The sequence below is a fragment of the Pelecanus crispus genome, chromosome 14 (genome assembly GCF_030463565.1).
Source record: "Pelecanus crispus isolate bPelCri1 chromosome 14, bPelCri1.pri, whole genome shotgun sequence".
NCBI classification, from domain to species: Eukaryota; Metazoa; Chordata; class Aves; order Pelecaniformes; family Pelecanidae; genus Pelecanus; species Pelecanus crispus.
The window spans coordinates 5,694,575-5,706,644 of record NC_134656.1 but is presented as its reverse complement, the minus strand read 5'-3'; the positions used below and the strand labels follow the sequence as shown (position 1 = coordinate 5,706,644).

General features: G+C 45.0%; 2 protein-coding genes across 6 annotated transcripts; one reads left to right on the top strand and one right to left on the bottom strand.

Moving 5' to 3' along the window:
- Positions 1-2,978: 2,978 nt before the first annotated feature.
- On the top strand, positions 2,979-7,149 carry TUBB1 (tubulin beta 1 class VI). Of its 5 annotated transcripts, XM_009483818.2 has the most exons (5): positions 2,979-3,145; positions 4,793-4,901; positions 5,092-5,202; positions 5,337-5,429; positions 6,036-7,149. In XM_009483818.2, exons 1-5 carry the CDS (start codon positions 3,089-3,091, stop codon positions 6,407-6,409), a joined length of 744 nt encoding a protein of 247 aa, XP_009482093.1. In that variant the 5' UTR covers positions 2,979-3,088; the 3' UTR covers positions 6,410-7,149. The 5 variants fall into 5 exon arrangements, with proteins under 5 accessions (XP_009482093.1, XP_075577043.1, XP_009482091.1 ...); XM_075720928.1 differs by having other exon boundaries at positions 2,980-3,145; positions 4,793-4,923; positions 5,060-5,202; positions 5,337-7,149; XM_009483816.2 differs by having other exon boundaries at positions 2,981-3,145; positions 5,337-7,149.
- A 2,599-nt stretch (positions 7,150-9,748) lies between these two features.
- ATP5F1E (ATP synthase F1 subunit epsilon) lies at positions 9,749-10,884 on the bottom strand. The gene is made up of 3 exons (XM_075721286.1): positions 10,821-10,884; positions 10,507-10,633; positions 9,749-9,886 (listed from the first exon to the last, which is right to left on the bottom strand). The coding sequence occupies exons 1-2, from the start codon at positions 10,850-10,852 to the stop codon at positions 10,510-10,512; spliced, it is 156 nt and encodes a 51-aa protein (XP_075577401.1). The 5' UTR covers positions 10,853-10,884; the 3' UTR covers positions 9,749-9,886; positions 10,507-10,509.
- Positions 10,885-12,070: the final 1,186 nt, after the last annotated feature.

Below are 12,070 nucleotides of genomic sequence, written 5' to 3'. Positions count from 1 at the left end.
TATTTAGAATCATAGAATCATAGAATCGTTTAGGTTGGAAAAGACCTTTATCATCCAGTCCAACCATTTCCTTTGGACCACCTGCCAGAGGGAGGCAGCCTTTAGATAGTTGTTCTTACTAACAGGCATTGAAATGGGAAGCAGGTCATCTTTATTGCCTGCTGAATGCAACGTTTTTTGGTAGCATTCCTAAGGATGATGTAGCTAGCCCAGATGATTAGTTGAGACTAGCATCAGCTTGTCTGGCAGCCATTCACAGTTCTCTCTAAAATTATCTGGTGGCCTGTAGCCAAGCTTATCTCAAATTGAATAGGCTTTCTTCTCAACAATCTTCTCTGCTACTGTGAAAAGCTAGGTCCTCCCAGGCAAACCACGTTAAAAAAGTATCCCAGAATGCCTCCCTGCACATGCGTATTTGCTGCTAGTGGGTACTGTGGTGGCATTAAAAAAACCCAAAACAACCAAGAAAAACAGAAGCAAAAAAAACCCCAATAACCAAAAAAACCTGGCTTGTTTGTGGTCTTAGCTTACGCCCATCACCAGAGCTTTGGTATCTGGGGCCCAGTCTGAAAGCAATGGAAACAGTGGGCAGCCTGATAATAGACACTGCGGGACAGGCTGGTAGTAGCTGTGCCCAGTGCCAGGCTGCTCCTAATCTCCCCAGTGCCAAAAGTCCCTCGAAGCCAACCCTTCTGCCACCACCATCTCCTCTTTCTCTGGTGACGCTCACACCGCTAATCTGCAATAGCACATGTTCAATGGCTGCGCCTGGGAAGCGCGCTCGGGCAGTTAGCAGGCTTGAGGTTTCTCAGAGCTGCGGAATGACAGGCCCGCAGACAAAGTTTACAGAGAAACAGGCTTTTCTTGTACCAGGTTTGGTATGAAGACAGACTTGGAGATTCACAGAAATGCCATTGGGGAGGAGAGGAAAAGAGGCACAAACCACCTCTGCTTCACAAAGTGCCTCAGGTGCTTTGTGTCATGTGCCATAATTTTTAAGACTCAATAAGGAAGTGCTTCAGAGGAGGCACATGATTCCAGGGACCTATTTTTAGCAAGAGAAAAAACAAGGTTAAGTGATTGCATATTGCACTTCCCTTTTTTTTTTTTTTCCTCCTTTGCTTGTGAGATGCTCTCAGTGAGTATATTGCTGAAATTATTTTGCCAAATTTTTTGGACGATGAATTAGCGTCTTCAGCCTCTTCATAATTTGTGGCTATTGTAGATTAATACACTGCATATTTGAAGTAGTATTTCTTTAGTGTCGTCAGCTCTCTGACACATTGTGTCAGTGCAGCTCCCATTCAGAATGCAGCAATTGAATGTACAACTCTGAATTGCACCATTGCTTTTAGCTAAGCATAGTTGGAGAAGACAAATATGAAATGTGCATGAATAAAATTAAATTTTATTTCAAAGTAAATGTCCAAATAACCTTTATAAAGTTTTGTGTTAGGAAATTGTAGAAGATATCCACCGCTATTGTAGAAAATACCTACAATGTAGCAATGGACCATAACTGTTACGTTGCCTTGCTGAGTAAACTAAACTGTTCGGAGAATATTTCTTTTTTGGAAAATGATAAAACTATTGTGTTTTAAGGAAACAAAATTAATCTACCTGAATTTAAAGTCTTGCTTTTATTGCTCCCTACTGAGGACGGCCCATAGCTTGGCAGAGGATGACCGAATGTTTGCTAGCTACTTTTTTGCAATGCACTTCTGGCGCTAACCTTTGCCTTAGGAGCAGCTGTCTGCTCCTCCATTGGCTGGTGGAAGAAGTGGAGGTCATCTGTGGTGGGGAAGTCTGGAACAAGCTGATTCTTCTTTTGGAACAATATGGAAGCTCAGAGATTCCTTATCTCTAGCAGCCCATAAAGTGGTATTACTTTCAATGAGTCAAGTCCTTCCACTGTCATTTTTTTATACAAAATAATTTAAGGTGCTTTCCTAATTATAGTTCCTTTTCCTATCCTTAAAAGGAACATTTGCAAAGCACTGATAGTCGTCTGACGTGTAATAAAACTACTATAAGCTTCCAGAAGACAGTCCATTCTGGGTTTCTGTTGCTCAGCGATATTAGTGCTGTTTATCTGCAGGCAACACGACCGTGTCGTGTTTTGCTCAGCTTTGCATCGTTTCCTTTAATGCAGTGAAACATTTCACACAGAGAACATTATAGTTAACTTCAGTGGAACTGGGTTTTCACCTCTAGCATTTTCCTGGCAAGTTCTGAAATACTACATCTCAGATATAAGAAAATAAGAAATATAAGAAATACAGTATTTCTTACTGGCAGGAAAGGAAGAGAGAGCAAGCATCTGTATGAATTAGTCACAAGTTGATTCAGATTTTAGATTGGCTGAAATTGATGGATTCTTATTAAACGCTTAAGGAACATATATCACTGAGAGTGCAGTGTTATATTTATGTTTTACAAAGTATTTTTTTGTCACTGATCCTGTCCCCCTCCTTCATGCAGTTAGACACTGAGAATGATGCTTATTAGTGAACTGCAAGTTTGCCTGGCAGCGCGCTGAATGTTCTTATAGGAGGCTACTGCTCAAAAGTTGTTACTGTTTTTATTATGGTTGCTGTCCTGTATGACTCATATGATGTTAAAATTTAAATTATATGGCAGAAGCACATGTGCTTAATAAATTAAGATTGCTCATTTTTGGCTATAATCTCTATGTATGCATATATATTTGTATATATATTATGTATAAAATAATGAAACACAAATAGAGTGTGCACAGATATTCCCGAATCACACTGTACAGAGAAGTGGAATTAATTGTAAGGGGGTGCGTGTAACAATTTTATTTTCCAAGACACTCAGTACCTGTGCTCTTGTACCCTGTACACAGACAGGGAAAAGGCACTTTGCCTCCTTGTGAAAGGCTTTGATGAGTTGCTGGCTACTCCCCTTGCTGGCTGAGTGACAATCTCACTAGTATAAAAGGGCCCCTTGGGGCAGACTGTGCTGGGTGTAGCTGATATAGCAGCAGAAAGAGGGCTTGTTCTGGGGACTGCAACCAGAAAACCTGTGTTAGGTTGTAGTCACCAACAGGTCTAAGCTACACAAAATGCGTGAAATTGTGCATCTTCAGATTGGCCAGTGTGGGAACCAAATTGGAGCTAAGGTAAGGTCTCTTTTCAATATTGGCCGCCAGTAGTAAGTGCTATCAGTGGTAGCAGGTCAAACATTGGTGGATGGGGACTTTCTCGGGGGGAACAATGACTTTGTTAACTCAATGGTAGGATGTATGGCATGTTAGCAGCAAATATGAATGTTTTGATGTGGAAGTCATAAGATGGGCTTGCTCCTCAAGCAAAGGTTAATGTTAAGACTGTTGAAGAATGAAACATCTGCAAGAACAATGGCACAGTGATTAGTCCTGGTAAGTGCTCCAGACCATTTCTGCTGGGACTCACATTCCCAGGGGCACTAATCTGGTCTGCAAAGTACTGGGACAAGCGAAGAAGCCAGTAATTCCAGGGCTGCAAAGTTGTGATGCTTTAGTTCAGCCATCCAGCAGTAGCTCTGCCACATTATAATCATTACTATAGGGTTGTATTGGTCAACAGACTGCCCTGTGCTATCAGTCACCAATTAGGTTTTTCTAAGAGTGGCAGAAAGTGCAATTAAGGATTCCTGCCAAACTGGCCTCCTGTGAGAGGCAGTCATGTCATTTGGAGTACTTTTGTACGGTTCAAACACTGCCATGCTGTTACTTAGAGAAGCCACTCATTGCTGACTTTGTGTGCTAGGAGAAAAAAGAAAACAACAGTGCTTTTTGCTGTGTGATGTCCTTTTTTTTTAATTGATTAGTAGGAAGTTGTCAAAAAAAAAAAAATCTGGGTTAATTTGGGTCTGGGAGGTCTTTGAGGACAACATGATAGCTGAAGGATTGTTTCATTGTGTTCTTCCTCCATTTCTTGCTCCCACAAGTCTCACCTTGATTCTTTTTATTGCAACATGAAGCTGTGGATAGTCAGGGAATATCATGTTAGATCCAGATAGTTTGAATGCAGCCAGTGTGATAGTTGGAAGTTTTGTATTTTTTCTGTTGGCTTTGACCTGGAAACCGCTTATGTCTAATAAGACCTGTAGAAAAGTGCACACACACACAAAAAAACACCTGCACATGTTGGCAATGGTGTGTTTGTACACTTGAAATTGACTGGATGCTAAACCAGAAGACCTTTAAAATTAAAATAGCCTGGTCATTATAGTGGGTGGGTGTGTCTACATTAACACTGCTGTGGCTGCTGCCTAGATAAGAGCCCCAGTACGAGACATCCATATGAATGTCAAGATAGGACGTTTAGGACCAACATCTGCTTGTGGAAAGCATTGCTCTCATACAAATTTGTGTGAGCCAGCTTTGCCATGCCACAGTCCCACTTGTGCATGACAGGCCTCAAAGCAACCCTCTCCAGTCCACACACCCCCCGACTTTGTTAAGCTCATACCAACTGGTACCTGTGTTATTTAAACTAATATAAATTTTCCTTTACTATAAAGGGAACAAATTGAGGACCTCCACCTATTAGCACATAAATAGTCTACTAAACTCTTCCCTTGAACTTATTTGAGGAGGCGGGAGAGGAGGATCCCCACTCTGATCTAATACAATGGCAAAACTGTAAATGGCAGAACATCCCCCACCTCAGGCACAGTTCCCACTTTATGTACCATCTGGCATGAGCACAGCAGAGCTGATGAACACATTGTGCTGAAAAAAAATAAATCTTTGTGAGTGTATTGAACCTCTTTCCTTTTTCAGTTCTGGGAGGTGATAAGTGATGAACATGGGATTGACACCGCTGGAAACTACCGTGGGGATGCATCACTGCAGCTTGAGCGAATTAATGTGTACTTCAATGAGGCTTACTGTAAGTGCTCAGCACCGTTAGGGTGTTGGCAGAGCAATTTGCAGAGCCAACATGAAGGTTAAAATAAGTAATTTAAAAAAATATATATCCCCAAATCACTGTAGGTCGGTGGGATTTTTCAGAGTACATTATAAGCCTGTCTCTTTGACTTCTAAAAGTAATTGGTCGCATTCATTTTCTTTTGTCCTAGCCCATAAATACGTGCCCCGTTCTATCTTGGTGGACCTGGAACCTGGTACGATGGACAGTGTACGGTCTAGCAAAATAGGCCCACTCTTTCGACCTGACAATTTTATTCATGGTATGTACAGCATGCTGTCAGCAAACTTAACTAGAGTCAACTGTCCCAAAACAGCCTTTTAACTCGCATCTTTGTAGCCTTTAAAAATTCTCTTGTTAACTTTGTGGCTGTTCTTTCTGTAATTCTGTTTACAGGTAATTCAGGTGCTGGAAACAACTGGGCTAAGGGCCATTACACAGAAGGCGCTGAACTGATTGAAAACGTCATGGATGTGGTCAGGAATGAGTGTGAGAGCTGTGACTGCCTTCAGGGATTCCAGCTCATCCATTCGCTTGGTGGTGGTACAGGCTCAGGTATGGGCACGCTCCTCATCAACAAAATCAGAGAAGAATATCCTGACAGGATTATGAACACTTTCAGTGTTGTGCCTTCACCCAAAGTATCCGACACAGTTGTAGAGCCGTATAATGCCATCCTCTCCATCCATCAACTAATAGAGAATACAGACGAAACCTTTTGCATTGACAATGAAGCTCTATACGATATCTGTTTCAGAACTTTAAAGCTCACCAATCCCACCTATGGTGACCTCAACCACTTAGTGTCCCTAACGATGAGCGGTGTCACAACCTCACTCCGTTTTCCTGGTCAGCTGAATGCAGATCTGAGGAAGCTGGCTGTTAACATGGTGCCTTTTCCTCGCCTGCATTTCTTTATGCCAGGCTTTGCTCCACTGACAGCTCGAGGTAGCCAACAGTACAGAGCCCTCTCAGTGCCAGAGCTTACTCAACAAATGTTTGATGCACGCAACATGATGGCAGCCTGCGACCCTCGTCGCGGACGTTATTTGACTGTGGCATGCATTTTCAGAGGCCGAATGTCTACCAGAGAAGTGGATGAGCAGTTGCTAGCTGTCCAGACCAAGAATAGTTCCTACTTTGTGGAGTGGATCCCTAATAATGTCAAAGTGGCTGTGTGTGACATACCACCACGAGGATTGAAGATGGCAGCTACCTTTATAGGCAATAACACAGCCATTCAGGAGCTCTTCATCAGGGTTTCTGAACAGTTCTCAGCTATGTTCAGAAGAAAAGCATTTCTCCATTGGTATACTGGGGAAGGTATGGATGAGCTAGAGTTTTCTGAAGCAGAAGGTAACACCAATGACCTTGTGTCTGAGTACCAACAGTACCAGGATGCCACTGCAGATGTTGAGGAATATGAAGAGGTAGAAGTGGAAGCCAGCCCAGAAAAGGAAGCACTGTAAAAACAATGGTAACATCAAAACATTCCCCGAATAAGCCTGTTGACACTCACTAAAGAAAAAGCAGTAGCCATCATCTGCATACCAAAAATAACACCTTCCTTAAGAGTTTTTTCTCTGCATCTGGCCAAAATGTATCCAATATTACAACACAACGCTTTTGAAATTAATGGCAGCTATGCTTTACTCTCCTAAACAACTGTTGACACTGATTCTCTCCCAAAAAAAGAGCCACTGTGAAGACAAGTTCTCCTAACAGCTTTTCTTGTAAATGTATTCACTTTTAGAATATTTTCACCAGACACTGAATGTAATATACAGCCTCTGTGTGTATATGTATCAGGGTCATAAGCAACAGCAAAATATGCTATCAACTCATCAAATGTATTTATTCTCAGGTAAGCACAGTTCATGTTTTGTTTGTGAACTTGTTACTGTTTTAGGAAAACATGCACGTCTGTAAGGCCTAGAAAGGCAGTATCATCTTTTTTTATTACACGCTCCACAAACTGCTCTAGCTCCGTAGACAAGTTTAGTTCCTTAAGTTGCAGGGGGAGGGGAAACGAAATGGGGCGAAAGACTGAATGTATACATTCTTACTTTTTTTTTTCAGAGTAAGTACTTTAATAGTTCTGTTACATTGCTGGCTGATATTATTGCTTGTATTCATTATCATTGTGTGGTTTGTTTCTGTTTCAAACTATAGATTGCGTTACATTAGCATACAAAGTTGTGAACACTGTAAAAGTTTTGGTGTGGTGTGTGTCGTGTGTCGCCCCCCCCCGCCCCACATACTGACTACCGTAAATTTTCTTCTTATCATTCAGTACAGCAAAATGGATGGAATGATTTGCAGCTAGTTAGATATAAGTTCAATGGCACTCAGCAAATCAAAAACGTACCTTCACTTTAGGGAAGAAAAAAAAAAGTTTCTTGCCATTCACAGCCATCTACTTAAGACTGTATTTATAATATTCTTTAAAATAAAAATTATATACCATGCTATAAAATACTTCAATACTTGAAACATTTGATAGACAAAAATCATAGTTTATTCTTGTAAGCACTAACTTTAAATTATGTGAAAAAGTTGAGCTTGTTTTATTATGCTCTTTGAAGAGCAAGTTTATTGTACTGTGAAGAAAGACGTCCCTCATGTTTGAGTCAACAGCAGCAGTATCTAGGCAAATGCAAACCTGAAATCAATTCTGTAAGCATGCTGTATTCCTTCCTGTGCAGTGGGACAACGTTAGACTTGTGAAGAAACACAGCAGCAGGAACATGCAAACACTCCCCCCAAACCAATACAGCTGAAAGTATGACTTCGCCCCTGCCCCAGCCAAGAGCTAATGGACAAACAGGACAGCCAGGTGATCGGGCCAGTCACCGTGGGTCTACGAAAGGCAGGTCCTGCTTGGCCAACCCAATCGCCTTCCCTGACAAGGTGACCTGTTTAGCAGATGAGGGAAAGGCTGTGGATGTTGTCTACCTAGACTTTAGTATGGCTTTCGACACCATTTCCCACAGCATTCTCCTGGAGAAACTGGCTGCTCGTGGCTTGGACGGGCATACTCTTTGCTGGGTAAGAAACCGGCTGGATGGCTGGGCCCAGAGTAGTGGTGAATGGAGTTAAATCCAGCTGGCGACTGGTCACAAGTGGTGTTCCCCAGGGCTCAGTTGTGGGGCCAATGCCGTTTAACATCTTTATCAATGATCTGGATGAGGGGATCGAGTGCACCCTCAGTAAATTTGCAGATGACACCAAATTGGGATGGATTTGGCTTGGAGGTAGGAGGGCCCTGCAGGGGGACCTGGACAGGCTGGACTGATGGGCCGAGGCCAACTGTATGAGGTTCAACAAGGCCAAGTGCCAGGTCCTGCACTTGGGTCACAACAACCCCATGCAACGCTCCAGGCTTGGGGAAGAGTGGCTGGAAAGCTGCCTGGCTGAAAAGGACCTGGGGGTGTTGGTAGACAGCGGCTGAACATGAGCCAGCAAGTGTGCCCAGGTGGCCAAGAGGGCCAACAGCATCCTGGCCTGTATCAGGAATAGTGTGGCCAGCAGGACAGGGAGGTGATTGTTCCCCTGTACTTGGCACTGGTGAGGCCACACCTGGAATACTGTGTCCAGTTTTGGGCCCCTCACTACAAGAAAGACATTGAGGTGCTGGAGCGTGTTCAGAGAAGGGCAACCAGGCTGGTGAAGGGTCTGGAGCACAGGCCTTCTGAGGAGCGGCTGAGGGAGCTGGGGTTGTTCAGCCTGGAGAAAAGGACACTCAGGGGAGACCTTACTGCTCTCTACAGCCACCTGAAAGGAGGTTGCAGTGAGGTGGGCATTGGTCTGTTCTCCCATGTAACAAGCAATAGGACGAGAGGAAATGGCCTCAAGCTGCACCAGGGGAGGTTTAGACTGGATATTAGGAAAAATTTCTCCATGGAAAGGGTTGTGAAGCACTGGAACAGGCTGCCCAGGGAAGTGGTTGAGTCCCCATCCCTGAAGGTGTTCAAAAGACATGTAGATGTGGTGCTCAGGGACATGGTTTAGTGGTGGACTTGGCAGTGTTAGGTTAATGGTTGGACTTGATTTTAAAGGTCTTTTCCAACCTAAATGATTCTGTGATTCTAATGGAATGTCACCCTCCATTCCTACTGTTTCCAGTGAATGCATGTCTCTCTCCCTCCCAGTAAAGTGACAAAGTGTTAACAAGGACAACCAATAGTTGAGTGATCATAGTACAGTCCAGGGATTTCTGCGCCTCCTTCCCCACCACGTACAGGAAGCCAGGTTGCCAGCTCCTGACTCACTGCTCAGTGTTCCAGACAGCTTTGGAGATCAAATCCTGTGCAGCACACGCATGGCCCAATATCCTCTTTCCAGTTCAGTCTTAACACTAAGCCTCATCAAATTGATTTTTGCTGAGTTAGTTTTGTTCTAAGCACCAGTGGAAGATGAACACCATGATGACAGAGAATCTTAAAGCCAACCACTTCCACTTCCAGCAGAGAGAACTGACAGAGGTGGTTTTAATTATCAAAATTATATGCTTATATTCTCTGTTGACATAGGTTTTAGTGAAGAAAACTTTTTTCCAAAGTAATCATTAATCATTGAAGGGAAGTAGGCAGAAAAGTTTTAAACAAGAACTAATTCTCTCACTCATTGCCGGACCTGAAATATCAGCATGAAATCAAGAGATTTGCCTTAAAACTAAACATATCTTGCTATGAATGGTAGACTGTGACAAAAACGGTCTTCTATTTTAACACAAGTGAAAATTTAACGTCTCTGCAAAATGGAGTACTTTGTTTCAAGAGGAACACCACTTTCCATACATTGTTTAACAGAAATTACATTTATTAGCATGCTGATTTACATACAGAGGCAAGTTTTACAGTTAATGTGATGACATTATGTTGCAGAGTCTTGAGCTTGCCTACAGCTTTGCAGTTTGCTGTTAAGTCTTCACCACAGATCAGCTCCTATGAGAGATTTAAAATACAGGTTATTCGATGCAAGAATACGTACACAGTACACTTCAAACAAAATGTAATAATATTTAATCTCAGATCAGGAATAGAAGCTGTTCTACTCAGAAGGGATTTCAGCTGCTCATGATGCAATGTCACATATCAGGTATAAGTAGCATCTATCTTTCACAGTAGATAAGCCTCACTGACTAGGGGAAACAGTAGTTCAGAGAGGCTGTCTCTTGGCTTAGTAAAGTAAGAGACAGGAGACCTATGAACATCACTACAGAAACTCGGCTGTTTTGCACAAGTCTGTAACAAGTTTGACCAAACCCCGAATTGTTCAAAGCAGGGCCTGATGGAGAGAACATCTCATTTTACTGAACTAATGAGATTATGCACTTTCGTATCCTGCGCGTAATCGGGAAACACTCGGATCAGACATCTGCACTCAGCTGCAGTAAACCAATCCGTTCCACTTTCACGCATGAAGATCAGAGCCAATTTTCCACATATAGCACGAAACGAGCCAAGCAGTTACAGACTGTCCTTAACCCGACTCACACTGGGAAACCAACACCCCTCGTATAAAGAGCTCCAATAAGGCACCCCAGCCCATTCGATTTACTTACGTTTTATTCCTTCTTGGGTTTCACAGTTTTCACAGTGGCCGCTGCCGCCCTCTCTGCCTCTGCTTTGTACTGAGGCTTCATGGCTGCTCTAACAACCTGGGCACAGATCTGGGAATACCGGATGTAACTAAAGGCAGGAGAGAAAAGGGGGGACAAAACGCAGGTGAGGCTCAAACGCGTCCCAAAAGCTTCTCCACCCCCCCCAGAGGCGCCGCTGAGACCCCGCCAGCCCTTCCTGCGAGGCCCTCGCCGCCGGCCGCTACAGCTATCGCGAGGAAGTCGCGAGAGGAGCCTTGTCGCCGGCAGGCGGGTACCTGAGGCCGGCCTGCCGCCAGTAGGCCACCATGGCTGCGGGCTGCGGCTCCAGGCACCGGGGCCCACGGGCGGCTCCGCTCCCGGGCAAGGTCAGCGCCTACCGGAACGGGAAAGACCGCAGCGCTGCGCCCTAGCCAATCAACAAGCAGGAGCGACCCCTCCGCCAATCGAAACCCGAATTTACCTCGTGGAGGCTGACCAATGGCAACTACCCAGTCGCCCCTCCAGTCCTAAGCGCTCTCCTCTGGCAGTGACCAATCAGAGGGCTGAATAAGGCAGGCGGCTGCCCGCCTCTCGCCCGGAGGAGCCCGGGCCTCTCCCCCCCCACAGCTCGGCCCGGGCCCGCGGCGGGGAAGCGGCGCGGGGGGCGGGGGGCGTGGGGCGTGGGGGTGCCCTCCCGCCGGCACAGGGGTATGGTCAGCATCACACCACACCCATTTGTTTCTCCCAGGTGTCGTGTCGTGTCGTGTCCCCCCCCAACCTTCAGCCGCCCCCCCCCTCGGTAGGAACTGTTTGGGAAAGGTTTGGGGCCGTCCCTGTGTGGGAAAGCCTCGGCTCCGCTTCCCGGTGTGGCCCTGCCTCGGGGGGCCACAGAGAGAGAGAGATTGAGAGAGTGTGTCTGTGTGTGTCTTCCCTTCCCTTCCCTTTCCTTTCCCCTTCCCTTTCCCCTTTCCTTTCCCCTTCCCTTTCTCCTTTCCTTCCCTTCCCTTTCCTTCTTCCCTTCCCTTTTTCCCTTCCCTTCCCTTTCCCCCTTCCCTTCCCTTTCCCCTTCCCTTTCCCCTTCCCTTTCCCCTTCCCTTTCCCCTTCCCTTTCCCCTTCCCTTCCCTTCCCTTCCCTTCCCTTCCCTTCCCTTCCCTTCCCTTCCCTTCCCTTCCCTTCCCTTCCCTTCCCTTCCCTTCCCTTCCCTTCCCTTCCTCTTCCCTTCCTCTTCCCTTCTTCTTCCCTTCCCTTCCCTTCCCCCTTCCCTCAGTGATTTAGAGCCGGTGATTTGCCAGAAACACACCACGTCAAACCCTGACTTTTCTATGAGGCTAATGGCCAGTTAAATAGCACTTGTGTTAGGTACGTATTAACGTATTAACTCATTCCTGCGTAGTACTGTTATAATCTGAGAATCGAAGCAAGTGGTTAAAAGCATGGTTTTTTCCAGCTAAAACGCTTGTCATTGCCCATCTGTGCCATCAGTTCTTAGCTTTTTCTAGGTAAGACTGTAAAGAAAATGGTTTACAGGCATGTGGAGCCAGTGGT